General features: G+C 37.2%; 1 protein-coding gene across 5 annotated transcripts; it reads right to left on the bottom strand.

Annotated features, from left to right (window-relative positions):
• Positions 1–1,583: 1,583 nt before the first annotated feature.
• LOC117340774 (PHD finger protein 14-like) lies at positions 1,584–9,042 on the bottom strand. Of its 5 annotated transcripts, none has more exons than XM_033902543.1 (7): positions 8,848–9,025; positions 8,441–8,467; positions 8,000–8,041; positions 7,155–7,223; positions 6,156–6,907; positions 5,765–5,785; positions 1,584–2,087 (listed from the first exon to the last, which is right to left on the bottom strand). In XM_033902543.1, the coding sequence occupies exons 2-5, from the start codon at positions 8,461–8,463 to the stop codon at positions 6,232–6,234; spliced, it is 810 nt and encodes a 269-aa protein (XP_033758434.1). In that variant the 5' UTR covers positions 8,464–8,467; positions 8,848–9,025; the 3' UTR covers positions 1,584–2,087; positions 5,765–5,785; positions 6,156–6,231. The 5 variants fall into 5 exon arrangements, with proteins under 5 accessions (XP_033758434.1, XP_033758438.1, XP_033758436.1 ...); XM_033902547.1 differs by having other exon boundaries at positions 6,742–6,907; positions 8,848–8,945; XM_033902545.1 differs by lacking the exon at positions 7,155–7,223 and having other exon boundaries at positions 8,848–9,042.
• Positions 9,043–17,716: the final 8,674 nt, after the last annotated feature.

The raw sequence follows: 17,716 nt of genomic DNA, 5'->3' as shown, positions 1-17,716 counted from the left end.
AAAAAAAACAAAAAAAAACATAACTTATCTATGATAATTGATCACAATACGAAAACATTAATATATAATTAAATACCATTTTACTTTCTCACATATCAATTTCTGATGCAATGCTAATATCTGCGTCAATCTTCTTCCTATTCATACACGGACTTGTGATATCCTATATAAACGTCCTTTTTTTTAGATTGAAGCAAGGCCTATATTATTTCAATACTCGAAATGAGCATGACCAAAACATTTTATTTGATAGATTTAGTAATTTTGACATTTAATGAATACAAACAACTCTTTAGCTATCTGCTTGAGTAAAGAATACAGACATTGACGTCATTTTCAACTTTTCCTAAACGCGTTTTACATTTAAGAAACAATGTACATGTACAAAAATGAAAATGGCATTTGTACGAAATGACAGTGATTTAAAATCCATGAAAATCTCAATTAGTAAAGGACGGAATTATAATAATTGGGTAGTTCTATAAGTTGTCCACGGTATATGAACGAAATCGGAATTTTCAGAGTAATGATCAATGGCCTTTGCCTGACGATGGTCGAAAAGCAGAAACGTACAAAATATGGATTTATTTCCGAAAATTGGATGATCATAATGACTGCACGAAATGTAAAGAATGAAATCATTTTTGGAAATGTTAAGAGATAATTCAGTAATATTACTGAAAGCTTATTTCAATATTTACATCAGATAGAAAACATATGTTTCACAACAACTAGTCAAAATAGGCACGTGGCAGGCACGTGACTATCACAAAAATCGTTACAGGTGATTGTGACACGAGGACTGCCACAAACAATAGATTCCAGAGGTAATTTGGCGCCCACCATTGAATGGGCTTTATTGTTCTTCGTAAGACTGATAATTTCTCTAATTTACCATTCTTTGCTCTCTTCCCCTAAATACGTTGATAACAAGGAAAACGTTTATACAATATAAAATCTAAAAAAAAAATGCAAGAAGAACTTTCTGAGAAAAAGCGATAACAAACTTCAACTGTTAAAATCTTGGATTGTTACGTGTCTGTTATTTTGATTTCCAAATCAGAACTGAAATGGAAGAGGCCTTACTGAGACTAACAGAAACCTACATTTGAAGTTAAGAAATATCCTTCCACCACTTTTTCAAGACATAGCGAGAACAATATTCAACGTCAAAACCCACGATGGCCGACTGTCGGCCATAACATTTTCCAGATAAGAGTTAAATTGAAAGGGCACAAGTATAGACCAAGAAGGACCTACATGTGAACTGTGAGGATTATCCTCCCAGTAATTCTCAAGAAATGGAATCAGGATCATGTACAGATGGAGGGGGTACTACTGACCACTGACGTAGGGCGATTTGTATAGCCAGCCATCATAGCATGGTGGACTGAACAGTTACACGTGATACAGACAATGGAACCTAAACATGCACTTTTTTTTTTACCAACAATGAGTAAACAATTATCTCTAACAAGATTCTTTGTATGTACAATATAGATATACATGTTTTAGATTCTTTGTATGTACAATATAGATATACATGTTTAAGATTCTTTGTATGTACAATATAGATATACATGTTTTATTTTATAGTACTTACAAAATGTACTTCAAGAAGCTGCAATTTTGTAAAAATATGGACGGATTATATCATTTTTATACCAAACCATAAAACAGACCCTGAAATAATGTTTAGGAAGAAAACAATCCATATAACTAAGTATAAGGTAGGGTAGTATACGTTGAACAAAAGAATGGCATATAATTATATGATCTTCAGTATTTAAGTACAAAGCACTTTTCCTTTATCCTGACGAATGCTTTATATTGCTATCATAATGTACCAGGACTCAAAAATGAGTTCCAGACGACCAATGTGCGGATTAATGAGTAAAAGAGCCTCATTTTATACCCGTACAAAACATTAAGAGTCCATATACAGAAGGTATTGTATTAAATATGGCCGGAATACTGAAAATACTTGGTAAAATATTACAAAGGATTGCTGTTCCCAATACTCTGTATAAAAATACTGACGATATTAAAGTTGTTCCTCCATCTGCTGCTACGTTACTAGGATCCAACTGAAATTGAATAAGTGTCATTTCTATCATTAGAACATGGTATCATCTTCTCTCTAAATGATTTAACATTGATAATGTACATTAGATATGTAATATTAAAGATATTTGATTATATCAATATGTTATGTTGTCTAAAACAGAACATGATGAAAACCATAAAAATACAAATATATTCTTATAATTTTATAGAGTTGGCGATATAAACATCTAAAACCAATTTACAAAGAAGAAACCTTATTGATATGATTTGATTGTATATGCTGCTATAATTTTAAAAGGAATATTGACACATGCAATAGAAGTACATCAATTTCACCAAAGAGTCTAAAGCATCTAGCGCTATACTAGCATTGTGAAATATATACAAGCGATTTAAACTTTGATGATTTTATCTTTATCACATTGGGTTAAAGAGACGACCTGTCTATGACTTTCATCCTTCCTTAGATACCTATTGTATAGGATATAACTAGTCAAACCTGTCTTAGAGACCACCTGTCTATACATACAGTCAAACCTTCCTTAGAGACCACCTGTCTATACATACAGTCAAACATGCCTTAGAGTCCACCTGCTGTAACTAGTCAAACCTGCCTTAGAGACCACCTGTCTATACCTACAGTCAAACCTGTCTTAGAGACCACCTGTCTATACCTACAGTGAAACCTGTCTTAGAGACCACCTGTCTATACATACAGTGAAACCTTCCTTAGAGACCACCTGTCTATACATACAGTCAAACCTTCCTTAGAGACCATCTGTCTATACATACAGTCAAACATGCCTTAGAGTCCACCTGCTGTAACTACAGTCAAACCTGCCTTAGAGACCACCTGTCTATACCTACAGTCAAACCTGTCTTAGAGACCACCTATCTATACATACAGTCAAACCTGTCTAAGAGACCACCTATCTATATATATAGACATACAGTCAAACCTGCCTTAAAGACCACCTATCTATACATACAGTCAAACCTGTCTTAAAGACCACCTGTCTATAAATAAAGTCAAACCTGCCTTAGAGACCACCTGTCTATACCTACAGTCAAACCTGCCTTAGAGACCACCTATCTATACATACAGTCAAACCTGTCAAAGAGACCACCTATCTATACAGTCAAACCTGACTAAGAGACCACCTATCTATACATACAGTCAAACCTGTCTTAGAGACCACCTATCTATACATACAGTCAAACCTGCCTTAGAGACCACCTGTCTATACCTACAGTCAAACCTGCCTTAGAGACCACCTGTCTATACATACAGTCAAACCTGCCTTAGAGACCACCTGTCTATACCTACAGTCAAACCTGCCTTAAAGACCACCTATCTATACATACAGTCAAACATGCTTTAGAGTCCACCTGCTGTAACTACAGTCAAACCTGCCTTAGAGACCACCTATCTATACATAGTCAAACCTGCCTTAGATACCACTTAACTATACATACAGTCAAACCTGTCTTAGAGACCACATGTCTATACATAGTCAAACCTGCCTTAGAGACCACCTAACTATACATACAGTCAAACATGCCTTAGAGTCCACCTTTCTATAACAACAATCACACCTGTCTTAGAGACCACCTATCTATACATACAGTCAAACCTGCCTTAGAGACCACCTATCTATACATACAGTCAAACCTGCCTTAGAGACCAACTGTCTACACCTACAGTCAAATTTGCCTTAGAGGCCACCTGTCTATAATTTCAAACCTGTCTAGGCGACCACATGTCAATAACTAGCTAAATCTGCCATATATACCACCTGTCTATAACTTAAGTCAAGCCTGTCTTAGGGACCACATCTCTTAAAAACAGTCAAACCTGCCTTAGGGACCACATCTCTAAAGTACAGTCAAACCTGCCTAAGGGACCACATCTCTTAAGTACAGTCAAACCTGCCTTAGAGACCACACCTCTAAAGCGTAGTAAAATCTGCCTTAGGAACCACCAGTCTATTAACAGACGATTTCCTTTTTATAATTAGCGATACACGAGCTTATACCTCAAAGAAGGTTCTTTAAATATATGATTACGGGTTTTGAAACACTGTTTACCTCGGTTAATGTTGATGAAAAATGCTACACGAAGAAATCTGAATAGTGTCAAGTAGATGCGAGCGATCAAATCCGCGCTGAGTTCTCTTTGCGAGTTGTAGCATATCCATTCTTGTAGAACCTACCGAATTGTAATGCTATTTGATTTGCCCCGACTTATTGTTTTAAAACACACGGTTGAGGACCCTTCAATTTTCGTAATCTAAGGAAATTACAATTAAAACATTGCGCCTAAAAGTGATTTTTACATTTATAGTCGCTTTATCTGACTGTTTGAGTTCTGCTATTCCTTAGACTGGTTTGAATTTTAACAGTATTTGTCTTAATATATTCCATGTATGCTATCGTAGCCTATATTGATACGGCTTTTGAGATACAAGCACCACGCCTGAAATGATAGACATATGTGCATGTTACATACATGAAGCATTATACACTTACCATAACCACAAAGACGACAAAGGTAAACTCACCAGGCCAGGACATTTTTAAAACAATATGTTTATATATTTGCATGCATAATATTACAAAAAGACGAACTTGTTGCCAAGCACCCTTAAATCCTAATCTACAGAGTTTATACTTAAGTGATGTATGTTAGATACTGTGTGTGTGTGGTCAACAGTGAAATCATATTGAGGGTGAGTGTCGTTAGGAGTGAAATCATATTGAGATGTGTGTAGGGGTAGAGGTGAAATCATATTGAAAGTGAGTGTGGATAGGATCGAAATCATATCAAGGGAGTTTGTGGGTCGGAATTAAATTATATTGAGGGTGTGTGGTAAACAGTGAAATCACATTTACAAGTGATATTGGTTATGCACTAGCTATTTCTACCACAATAGGTGGGTGTTATTCAACTCCCAAGGCACGGAAAAATATTACAACTGTTGAATAATATTCAGTTTATATCACAGGTGGAATAAACTCGAAATGCATTTTTATTGGTTGACACGGTGAACTTTGACCGGTACTACTTTTTAATCACGTGGTTCAATGCAATTTAATTGGCTAACACTTAAAGGCCGCTTCACGATGTCCTGGAAATGATAGCGCACCAGAAGTAGATCGCAGCTGTTTCGTTATATTCTTGAAAATATAATTATCAATTTATTGCTTTGAAAGAGAAAACCTACTCCTTATTTTGTTATGATTTGGAATGAATTGTTATATTTCCATACATTTCCGAATTTGTCAGTTTTGCATATCAATTAGCGGCATTTAAAACTAGGTCATATCCTTACACCACAACTGATATTGTGAAAAGAACACATGTTGACACAAAACAGGCGAGTTCGTCCTCAGAATAGCTTTTCTATTGTGGCAGAAACAGGTCACACAAACTCGTGGTTGTTGTATATGGTATTTCTTTCACTCTTGTTATTTATTTTTCGCTAAAGCTTGTGTCTTTGAAACGTTTGAAAAACTAACTAACTTGAGTAAAAGAAATAACATATACAACAACCATTCATTGCGTAAGCTCTATTTATCTATCTATATGCTCGTGCTATGTGATATAATAAATATACATTAAGCAGGTTTATAGTTGATAAACAAAAGCTATATGTTTTTGATAGCTAACTATACGGATAGGGACGTGCAGATATACCTATTCATCTCCATTTTCTTGCTGTAAAGAAAACAGATCACAAATCATCACGGATAATAGAAACAAACAGGAATATGAAAAACATGAGAAAACAAGTCTTTACATAAACAATTATTATCAGATAACTCAATAGCTCGGTTACGTACTCTGTTCAATTTTCTTATTGTATAGCGATACTAATAATTCATTTTTCCTCTAAAACAATGATGAGCATAATTTCTGTTAATATTGTTTAAAGAATAAAACTTCATGATTAAATCAAGGAATAATAGGAAAAGAGCAAAGATCAATTGGTTGTCTTATAGTAGTTAGTCCATGTCTATCATTCACATTTCTTTGCAACACATTTCCAAAATGCTTTCATATAGATTTTTCCAATTATAATCTTTACCGCAGGCACATCGACGTTAATGATGATGGACTGTCATTGTCTGCTTGCAAAGTATAGACAACATTGTTCTGTCCTTCTAAAATATCGTCACGCTGTCAGAAGCGTTATCGTTAGTATTATCATTCATTTCACCATCTTTTAATCCGTGCGACTTTTTCTCGGGAGTCTCATGTCCATTTTCAGTTTCGGTATTGGTTTGCGTATTGCCCTCGGAACTCTGTCGTGAGCTAGCACCATAATTCAGCCCTTCTCGTTCCTTCTTTTCCACAGCAGAATCAGTTTCAGTTTCGGTGTTAGTATCACTTGTCGTTTTGGCGTCTGAAATTTCTTGTGTTTCCTCACTTGGCTGCGTGTTAGGGCCAACACTCAATCTCGAATAATTTCCAGGTTCCATATTTGGCTTTTGTTCTGTATTCTCAGATGTAGTCACATCTACAATGCCAGGCTGACTATCTGGTTCCTGGTCTGTAAGTTCTGGCTTATTGGACGCTGAAACTATTAACGTAACCATGTTACCGGAATGAGAAGAGCTCTCGGCAACTTGATTCGGTAAAGGAGCAGTATTATCTATGTCATTGGTCTTTACCTGTTCATTTTCGTCCTTCTGCTTTTTGTTTTTCTTTTGTTTCTTCTTTTTTAATCTCTTTACTTCCGTGTTTTCCTGTTCACTGGTTCTCTCCAGTGGTGGCAGTTTCCGATCACGTGGTACCAACTCTAGGTGTCCTCCTCTGGGAGTTGATTTTTCCCCGTCACTGTAAATAAAATCAAGTCTTAAATATAAACTAAGCCTAAGTAGAAGTCAGTCTTGTTTATCATATTAGAAGGCAGTGGGAATAACAATAGGTTTATGATCTAAATTTCAAATAAACTATTAAAAATGTTGATCAAATAGTTTGATCTATCAGAGACATATATACACATATATGTATATATGTCTCTGGATCTATCACTATTATGGATACAAAAGAGACTAGCAAATCAATGCAAAATGTTAACCACCTTTCATTGGAATCGCTAACTTTGTTGTTCGCCAATCTTGTCCTGATTTTACTCGCAGAAGTTGGACTTCTAAATCAAACAGAAAGGATACAAGCTGCTATATAAAGCTGTAGGCATTGCGGCTGAAATAAATTATTTTACTATTAACTAAGTTATATCTTTCTTTTCAGTTTTAAAAACGTCTGTATTAAACACAACCACACACAAATACGTGATCCTATACGAGGTACAGATAGGTATAGACATGCAGGAGGTAAATAAAGCATTAGTCGTGTTAAATTAATGTCTTTAGATTCCTTTAGTTACCGATATTTACGATGCTCGCCTAAAACTGTTACGTCATAACTACCAACAGACGTTTCGGGATGTTTCACTTCGTCAATAACAAGTAATACTACTTCAAATTGATTTTCTTATCTTGTTTATAAATTCATAATTTTATAAATAATTATTCAGATGATGCTTGATATGTGTTCAGAAATAAAGAAATGCACAATTACATGTATTTATGGTGTGATATCTATTAAGTCTAACCAAATATGATTAATTGTTGAAATAAACACAATTTGTGCTTTCTTGTTTTGCTGTTGCGTTTACCCCGCCCCTAAATTTCGACCAAGCGCTATAACCCCAAATGTTCGTCGCGAAGAAAGTTTGTAAAAAAGGTTATTTAAGAAAACATCTTGTTAGTAAAACTATTTCAAATATCTGTTAGTCAGTGTAAGCGAGTACGGAAACTTTCAGTAATTCGGCAATTACATTTGAATTGGAATGAGTGCAGATCTGTGAGGGGTTAAAACTAGTTCATGGTATAATCATCATAATTTTATACCATAAATACTTACTCCATAGCTTGCTTTTTATTTCTCCTTTTCTTTCGTTTTCGACTGCATAGTTTTGAGTAAAGTAGCAGAAGCAAATATTAAGCAAATGCAAACAACACAACCAAGCACTGAAGCATTTTACACACCAGCTCAAGCAATAGTAAACGTAAATCAAAGGAAACATGATACGTGTGAAATGATATAAACCCAGAAAAAAGAACAATTAAACATACAGAATTTGCGAATAAAGAAATTTGAGACAGAAAGCTGTTCCTGTCGTATCTGAAGTTATTCCTCAAAAGACGCGTCGGGATATCTCGGTAACACAATTTTACACTGGATAGTTATTGACTTTAAGATCGACATTTCTTTCAATTAAAAAGACAGCTACACCGTGTTTTAAAATCAAGTGCAGACTTAATACTTTCTAAAATCACTTTTGACATTTTGTGAAATATTTACCCAGTAGATCTTGCAGTTGTCATTCTCCTGAAAGTATTGTACAAAGCAAATCAATACGTAAAACTGAATAATAACTGATACCAAATACATGTATTATGAAACAAGAGGCCCATAGGGCCTGTTCGCTTACCTGGATAATTCAGTAAATGTGGAGAAACTCATCTGAACAGAAGTAGGATTTTAAAGAATGTGCTATATTTCCCCTAGTGGCCCCCATCTCTCAGACTAACCGTTTTAATACAAATTTGGATCGCCGTCATCCAAAGACGCTTCAGACCAAGTGTTGACAGATCACGTCATTCCAACATAAGAAGGAGTTTGAAGAATTTGCTATATATCCCCTATTCGGCCTGCCCCCTCTCCCCCGGGTCAATGTAACATGGACAAAAGTGAATTTTATTACTTACTCAGACGTAAAGTCAAAGGACGCCTTATTCGTTTCTTGTCCTTCCGGCCTGTCTCTCACGTTGGATTTCTCTGTAAGGAACAAACAAAGTACAGGTCATGCCTGTCAGTAACTTATAATAAAATCTAGTTATAAATTTGTGTTCAGTCGTTACTGTTGCTAGTTAGGAAATATGCAAATTGCTGACGAACTTAGAAAATGTTTCTTTAAAAATGCAATATCACAAACCTTAAATGTATGTAAATCAATCATATACTGGGTAAAAGATAATATTCGCGACTATATTATGTTTAAGACAGAGAAATTTCACCAAAAAAGTACATTTTTCTGGAGCAGAACCAACAACCAAGTCATATTGAATAAATAGCATAGATTATTGGTTATAACTGGTGAGAGCTTATACTATAGGTATAGAGGCATTTTGTGTATTTAATGAGCAATCGTGTTAGCACAATTGCTTAAAATCTAGAGAACCATCAAAAAATGTATTAGTTTAGTTGGTAGAGATAATTGAGTTTATTCTAAATGTAATTGACAACCAATGGAAATACTTTGGTGGCCAGTACAGGAACAATATTAAAGGTTAGTAAAGCTAAACAAGAAATATATTTTAAAAAAGATCAACGGCATAGTTTTAATTCGGGTGGTTATAATGTAAAACTTCTGGTGAAATAGATTAACGAACTAATACGTTTCAGCAATGATAACAAATCAGTTTGAATTATTTTTGGTGATAATAAGACTGCATTGAATCAGGAATATAATTGCATTGATGTGTCATTTGAACAGATACATGTATCCACTTATTACGATATATCGATAAGTGATACATTGCCATAACGCCTCAATAATTCTATATAGATAACCGAACAATCGGTCTGGAATCTAATTTTACAAACCAAGAGAAGAATCCTCTGAATACATCTATTAATATCAAACTTATAGAATATGTAATCGAAATTTTTCTGCTTTTTTATTGGGTTGCCACGGGATACACTGTCAGCATCTCTTCGGGAATTGGAATATCTAGGAAGCTGTTCGTTGCATAACATCGTACCATTACTGCTATATATTTACATTTTGGTAAGTAAAACGATTTGCAGTCTATGTGAGCATATGCTAACTCAATTTTAATTTTCAAAAATCACAAAAAAATATGTCGAGAATATTAATATAAGCTTTAAACTGTCTTTTTTGGTGTCTTTGGTCGTTATAGATGCCAGAGCTTTGAAAACAAACGTGTCATATTGTGCATTTACAGGATTCGATACCCTACGCTGACTAGGAAAATTTTGTTGGTGATAAAAAGAAATCATTTGAGTAGTTCAGTTTTTTTATCATCAATAAGGTATGTCAAAACTCCTTTTGTTCATTGTCTTGCTGTTTTGTAGTTTTTCGTTGTAGGGAAAGTTCCACGAGTAACCGTCTTTGGAAATGAGCAGCAGTTAGACTTTGCCTCGTCCCCTATAAATCCGACTGACCTCTTTACGTCTGTGGGCTAGCAGTGACAACATGTAACCAGTTTATCTTTACAAACACTATTTTGGCTGTCTCACTTCAAATGTGTCGACAAAATTACAAATGTGTTTTTGGTAGGCCGTTTGTGTTATTTCGTATCTGATCGCTGTAAGGGTCAAACATGTAGACCGATGTATAATCTACCAAACCAGTCAAGTGGCTATATACGGTCAAATACAAGTAGAACTGACTTTAGTAACTTTCACTAAATATTATTTGAATTCAGCTTTCAGAGAAAGTTCAAATTTCGTGAAAAATCACCTATGTTGCAAAACCAGTCCGACAGATTCATTCGTTTTATTTTCTCAGCAAATACTGTCAATATGTCAATGCATTAATGAAATAGTCAATCCTGGCAACACTGAACTCGTTGTATCCTGTATATATTAGCAGAAGAGTTTTTAATAACCACTGTCTTATTTTAAGATATCATGACGGTCTTTGTTTTTGTCTTTGAATGTGTCCTTTAATGAAATGGAGAACCAACAAATGAAGGTTTTGACATCTTTATTACGCCAATCTTCTTGATTACAGACACAACATAAATGCTACCATATTGACCAAACTGTGCATCCATAATTGAAGATATTTTCCAAGCACAAAAATTTACATCTGTTCACGCGATACAACACCACAGCAACAACATATATTACAATATATCTAGGCGGAGGATATACACGCAGATATCACCATGGAGAGTAACATGATTATGTTACCACAGCAATGATATTTGGGTATAAGACCACGCTATTAAGAGTTAATACTGAAATGTTAGCAGTGGTGTAGATATCTCACAATTAAACAAAGGGTGTAACAACAACTTCCTGTCGTAACTTATCAACACATCGCTGTATGTGTCAGACATGACAATTATTTCCAATCAAAACCTCCGAGGTGTTCCACATAACAGAGGAGCAATAATAATGTATATAACCGTTATATACCACTTATAATACTACTAATAAACAAGAGGCCCATGGGCCTTAACGGTCACCTGAGATTTGAAGTATTTCAGTTAATCTAATTGACCCTTTTGAGCCCATCCATCAGCCCCTAGGGGTCAGTCAGGGCCAACAGGTGTATACCATTAAGCTGTCATCCAATGCTGATAATGTTAACAAAGTTAGAATGAATTCCAATAGAAATCCAACAAATTATAGTCAAAAATGTGATTTCCCTATATAAACTATAGTAAAGTTTACCCCCTCCCCAGGGGCAAATGTGAAACCCTTGGGTCATGAAATTCACAATTTTGGTAAAGCACCTTAAGACCCTTCCACCTAGGAAGAATGTTTGATTCCACCATATCTGAGAGCAGAGAAGATCTTTGAAGTTTTAGTCAATTTGACCCTTTTTAGCCCCGCCCATCAGCCCATGGGGGTCAGTCAAGGCCAACATGTATATACCATCAATCTGTTTACCCATGCTGATAATGTTAACCAAGTTTGAATGAATTCCAATAGAAATCCAACAAATTATAGTCAAAAATGTGATTTCCCTATATAAACTATAGTAAAGTTTACCCCCTCCCCAGGGGCAAATGTGAAACCCAAGGGTCATGAAATTCACAATTTTGGTTTAGCACCTTAAGACCCTTCCACCTATAAAGAATGTTTGATTCCACCATATCTGAGAGTAGAGAAGATCTGTGAAGTTTTAGTCAATTTGACCCTTTTTATAGCCCCGCCCATCAGCCCCTGGGGGTTAGTCAAGGCCAACATGTATATACCATCAATCTGTTTTCCCATGCTGATAATGTTAACCAAGTTTGAATGAATTCCAATAGAAATCCAACAAATTATAGTCAAAAATGTGATTTCCCTATATAAACTATAGTAAAGTTTACCCCCTCCCCAGGGGCAAATGTGAAACCCTTGGGTCATGAAATTCACAATTTTGGTAAAGTACCTTAAGACCCTTCCATCTATGAAGAGTGTTTGATTCCACCATATCTGAGAGTAGAGAAGAAGATTTTTGAAGTTTTAGTCAATTTGACCCTTTTTAGCCCCGCCCCTCAGGCCCCTTGGGGGTGGGGACCATATAATTCACAATTTTGGTTGACCTTTAGCCATAAAAGCTTCCTGCCAAATTTCATTGAATTTGGTTTAGGGGTTTTAGAGAAGAAGTCGAAAATGTAAATTGTTTACGGACGCACGACGCACGACGACGGACAAAAGGCAATTAGAATAGGTCAATTGAGACTTTGTCTCAGGTGACCTAAAAAGGGTGTTAATGAGTTGATGCTATTTGCCATATTGATCAATGGTAAATCACAATGTAATACTGGACAATTCATGGATTTACACATACGACGGACAGAAGCGTTACTACATTGATTTTTACAAACACAAAATTAGTAATTCCTTTATCGGGTTCGTACCAGCTGTACCGGGTACGATTCTGTTGTACTCGTAATGGAACCGGCGTATCGCGTTGCAGCGCCACTTAGATATTTTTGAATATTTTGCCATGTAAATGTACTGTTTCTTAAATCGAGGCAAACAATCTCCATTTTGGAGACATGAAGCCCCTCGGTTTTACCGGCAGGGCACTAATAAATTACTATATAATTTGTAATATTTGCGGGGGCTTTAAATTTACATTATTCTCGGTCATTAAATAACACAGCCAAAATAACTACACAGCAAATATTTAAATTTTCAAACAGAAGCGTAAAGTGAGAACTGCAGAATGTTAACAAGGCATGATTACACGTTTAAAACCCACGAAAAAGTCACCGGAGTCCCGCAAATGTTAACAAATATATAGTTTACAGGTAATAATTTTAACCTTGACATTAGCAAAAAGGAAACAAAATCAATGCTTATGTGTGAAGCGTGATATAGCAAGGAAGGTCGCCAAATTGGGAACTCTCTTTAGAGTTTAATGTACTTATTCGTATAACTGGTACGAACTCGATAAAGAAATACAAAGTACTATAAAAACAAATTCAGAGTTGATTCATTATAGTCAAAATGAGTTTAACTACATAATGCTGCAGTATCGCCCTTCTGGAGTTCGTCAGTGATGACGAGGGCCTAAAGTGGTGATACCATGTCCATATCTGTATACTCTGAGCCGTATCCATGTCAAATAAACCAAAAGCGTAACATAAAGTTTTACCCATACTGCATTCGACAATATTATGATAATAAATGTGATGATTAATAGAACAAAAAGTTCCGAATGAAAATAATACTCCTAAAAATCATACCACTGCCACATGCTCACACAATTTGTAAAATAGAAACAAAGAAACCAAAGAAAATTTGAATCTGACAAAAACAACGAAATCCACCGGATACATAAAATACATCATACAAGTTTGGCGTGTATTGCAAAAAAAAAAAAATTCAATAAATTAATCAACGCAGACATTGGATCAATATGTCCATACATTGCGTAGACTGAACACCTCTGGCAGAGAACATTTACTACATCATGAAATACTGATGATTTGATTTGTACAAAACATTCATGTGAAATGAAAGCTTTCAGACAATAATATCTACAGAAAATGGTCTCGCTTTAACATGACTTCACCACGTTACATTGACCAATTCCTTCTCCACGTATGGCATTAGCTTTACACAACTGTATACAAGACGCCCATGGGCCTTCATGGTCACCTGAGTTCTAAAATATTCCAGTCAATTTGACCTATTTTGACCTCAGTCAGGGCCAATATGTGCACATCATCTAACCAATTTTGATTATGGCCAATGGTTATTCAAACAAGAGGCCCATGGGGCCTGCATCGCTCACCTGGTTGGATTAGGCCAAATGTCAAAATAATGTTCATATTCAATTTGTTTTATTTGTTAATCTCTAACAATGCTATATATGGTTATAGTGTGGGAATCCAAACTGCTTTAAAGATTAATGAAGTCCTGACTCTCTAAGGTCTGAAAGACCTCAAGAATTGCTTTTAGAACATGCATTCCTCACTTTATGACTAGTAGTGATTCAAAGGAATTACCTCTATTTCACCTATTGGGCCCCGCCCCTTTGGCCCCTCGGGGGTCAGAGTCACCATTTATGCAAAATCTGTTCTTCTTCCCCCAAGGATGTTTCTAATTAAATTGGGTTCAAATCCATTCATAACTTTATGATAAGTAGCGATTTAAAATAATTACCCCTATTTCCCCTATTGGGCCCCGCCCCTTTCGGGTCAGAGTCACCATTTATGCAATATCTCTTCCCCTTCCCCCAAGGATGTTTCTGACCAAATTGGGTTCAAATCCATTCATAACTTAATAACTAGTAGCGATTTAAAGGAATTACCTCTATTTCCCCTATTGGGCCCCGCCCTTTTGGCCCCTTTGGGGTCAGAGTCACCATTTATGCAAAATCTGTTCTTCTTCCCCCAAGGATGTTTCTGACCAAATTGGGTTCAAATCCATTCATAACTTTATGACTAGTAGCGATTCAAAGGAATTACCTCTATTTCACCTATTGGGCCCCGCCCTTTTGGCCCCTCGGGGGTCAGAGTCACCATTTATGCACAATCTGTTCCCCTTCCACCAAGGATGTTTCTGACCAAATTGGGTTCAAATCCATTCATAATTTTATGACAAGTAGCGATTTAAAGGAATTACCTCTATTTCCCCTATTGGGCCCCGCCCCTTTGGCCCCTCTGGGGTCAGAGCTACCATTTATGCAAAATCTGTTCCCCTTCCCCAAAGGATGCTTCTGACCAACTTGGGTTCAAATCCATTCAAATCTTTATGACTAGTAGCGATTTAAAGGAATTACCTCTATTTCCCCTATTGGGCCCCGCCCCTTTGGCCCCTTTGCGGTCAGAGTCACCATTTATGCAAAATCTGTTCTTCTTCCCCGAAGGATGTTTCTGACCAAATTGGGTTCAAATCCATTCATAACTTTATGACTAGTAGTGATTCAAAGGAATTACCTCTATTTCCCCTATTGGGCCCCGCATCTTTGGCCCCCTCGGGGGTCAGAGTCACCATTTATGCAAAATCTGTTTCCCTTCCCCCAAGGATGTTTCTGACCAAATTGGGTTCAAATCCATTCATAACTTTATGACAAGTAGCGATTTAAAGGAATTACCTCTATTTCCCCTATTGGGCCCCGTCCCTTTGGCCCCTCGGGGGTCAGAGTCACCATTTATGCAAAATCTGTTCCCCTTCTCCCAAGGATGTTTCTGACCAAATTGGGTTCAAATCCCTTCATAACTTAACAACTAGTAGCGATTTAAAGGAATTACCTCTATTTCCCCTAATGGGCCCCGCCCTTTTGGCCCCTCTTGGGTCAGAGTCACCATTTATGCAAAATCTGTTCCCCTTCTGCCAAGGATGTTTCTGACCAAATTGGGTTCAAATCCATTCATAACTTTATGACTAGTAGCGATTTCAAGGAATTACCTCTATTTCCCCTATTGGGCCCCGTCCCTTTGGCCCCTCTGGGGTCAGAGTCACCATTTATGCAAAATCTGTTCCCCTTCCCCCAAGGATGTTTCTGACCAAATTGGGTTCAAATCATTCAATCTGTATGACTAGTAGTGATTTAAAGGAATTACCTCTATTTCCCCTTTTGGGCCCCGCCCCTTTGGCCCCTTTGGGGTCAGAGTCACCATTTACGCAAAATCTGTTTCTTCTTCCCCCCAAGGATGTTCTCTAAATTAAATTGGGTTCAAATCCATTTCATAACTTTATGATTAGTAGCGATCTAAAATAATTACCCCTATTTCCCCTATTGGGCCCCGCCCATTTGGTGCTCAGAAGTCCCATTTATGCAATACTCTCTTCCCATTCCCCAAGGATGTTTTCTGACCAAATGTGTTCAAAATCAATTCATAACTTAATAACTGTATCCGATTTAAAGGAATGTACCTCTATTTCCCCTATTGGGCCCCGCCCTTTGGCCCCTCTGGGGTTCAGGCTACCATTTTATGCAAAATTCTGTTCCCCCTCCCCAAAGGATGCTTCCTGACAACTGGGGTTCAAATCCATTCAATCTTATGACTAGTAGCGATTTAAAGGAATACCTCTAATTCCCCGATTGGGCCCCGCCCCTTTGGCCCCTTTGCGGGTCAGAGTAACCATTTATGCCAAAATCTGTTCTTACTTCCCCAAGGGGATGTTACTGAACAAATTGGTTTCAAATCCCTTATACTTTAGACTAGTAGTGATTCAAGGCATTACCTCTAGTCCCCCTATTGAGGCCACGCCAAGTTGGCCCACTCGGGGGTCAGAGTCACCATTATGCAAAATACTGTTCCCACTTCCCCAACGGATTTTTTAAAGGAATTACCTCTATTTCCCCTATTGGGCCCGCCCCGTTGGCCCCTCGGGGGTCAGAGTCACCATTTATGCAAAATCTGTTCCCCTTCTCCCAAGGATGTTTCTGACCAAATTGGGTTCAAATCCCTTCATAACTTAACAACTAGTAGCGATTTAAAGGAATTACCTCTATTTCCCCTAATGGGCCCCGCCCTTTTGGCCCCTCTGGGGTCAGAGTCACCATTTATGCAAAATCTGTTCCCCTTCTGCCAAGGATGTTTCTGACCAAATTGGGTTCAAATCCATTCATAACTTTATGCCTAGTAGCGCTTTAAAGGAATTACCTCTATTTCCCCTATTGGGCCCCGTCCCTTTGGCCCCTCCGGGGTCAGAGCTACCATTTATGCAAAATCTGTTCCCCTTCCCCCAAGGATGTTTCTGACCAAATTGGGTTCAAATCCATTCATAACTTTATGACTAGTAGCGATTTAAAGGAATTACCTCTATTTCCCCTATTGGGCCCCGCCCCTTTGGCCCTTCGGGGGTCAGAGTCACCATTTATGCAAAATCTGTTCCCCTTCTGCCAAGGATGTTTCTGGCCGAATTTGGTCAAAATCCAATAAGAACTTTTTGACTAGTAGCGATTTGAAGCAAATGTTGACGGACGACGGACGGACGGACGACGGACGGACGACGGACGCTGCGCCATGACATAAGCTCACCGGACCTTCGGTCCAGGTGAGCTAAAAACGATGCTTCCTTAATATGAACTAGAGTAAAGTTTGCCTCCTCTCTAGGGGAATGCGAGGCATGAAATTCAAGATCTTGAGACTATTTTTCGATCTGTGGGAGAATTTGATTCTACTTTATCTGATTCTAGAGAAGATTAAGTGAATTTGACCCGTAAACACCCCGCCCTCAGCCACCTGGGGATTAGGGACCGATGATTCCCAGCTTTGGATAACATTTGGCCATGGAAGATTTCTGCAATTGATTAAAGGGTTTTTGAGAAGAAGAGGAAAATACTAAATGTTTATAGACATTTAGTATTTAGCACGATGACGGGAAAAAAGGCGATTTGAAATAGTTCCTTTGAGGCTGTCTCTCGGG

The sequence above is a fragment of the Pecten maximus genome, chromosome 13, assembly GCF_902652985.1.
Source record: "Pecten maximus chromosome 13, xPecMax1.1, whole genome shotgun sequence".
In the NCBI taxonomy this organism is placed as follows: domain Eukaryota; kingdom Metazoa; phylum Mollusca; class Bivalvia; order Pectinida; family Pectinidae; genus Pecten; species Pecten maximus.
This window is presented reverse-complemented; position numbering and strand designations above follow the sequence as displayed.

Bases quoted from the DNA above. Each gene is read 5' to 3' on its own strand.
- LOC117340774 (XM_033902543.1), bottom strand. From the start codon at position 8,463: ATGACAACTGCAAGATCTACTGG. The intron at 8,042-8,440 runs GTAAATATTTCA...AAAACTATGCAG, and splicing joins ACAACTGCAAGATCTACTGG to TCGAAAACGAAAGAAAAGGA. The intron at 7,224-7,999 runs GTAAGTATTTAT...TGTTTGATTTAG, and splicing joins AATAAAAAGCAAGCTATGGA to AAGTCCAACTTCTGCGAGTA.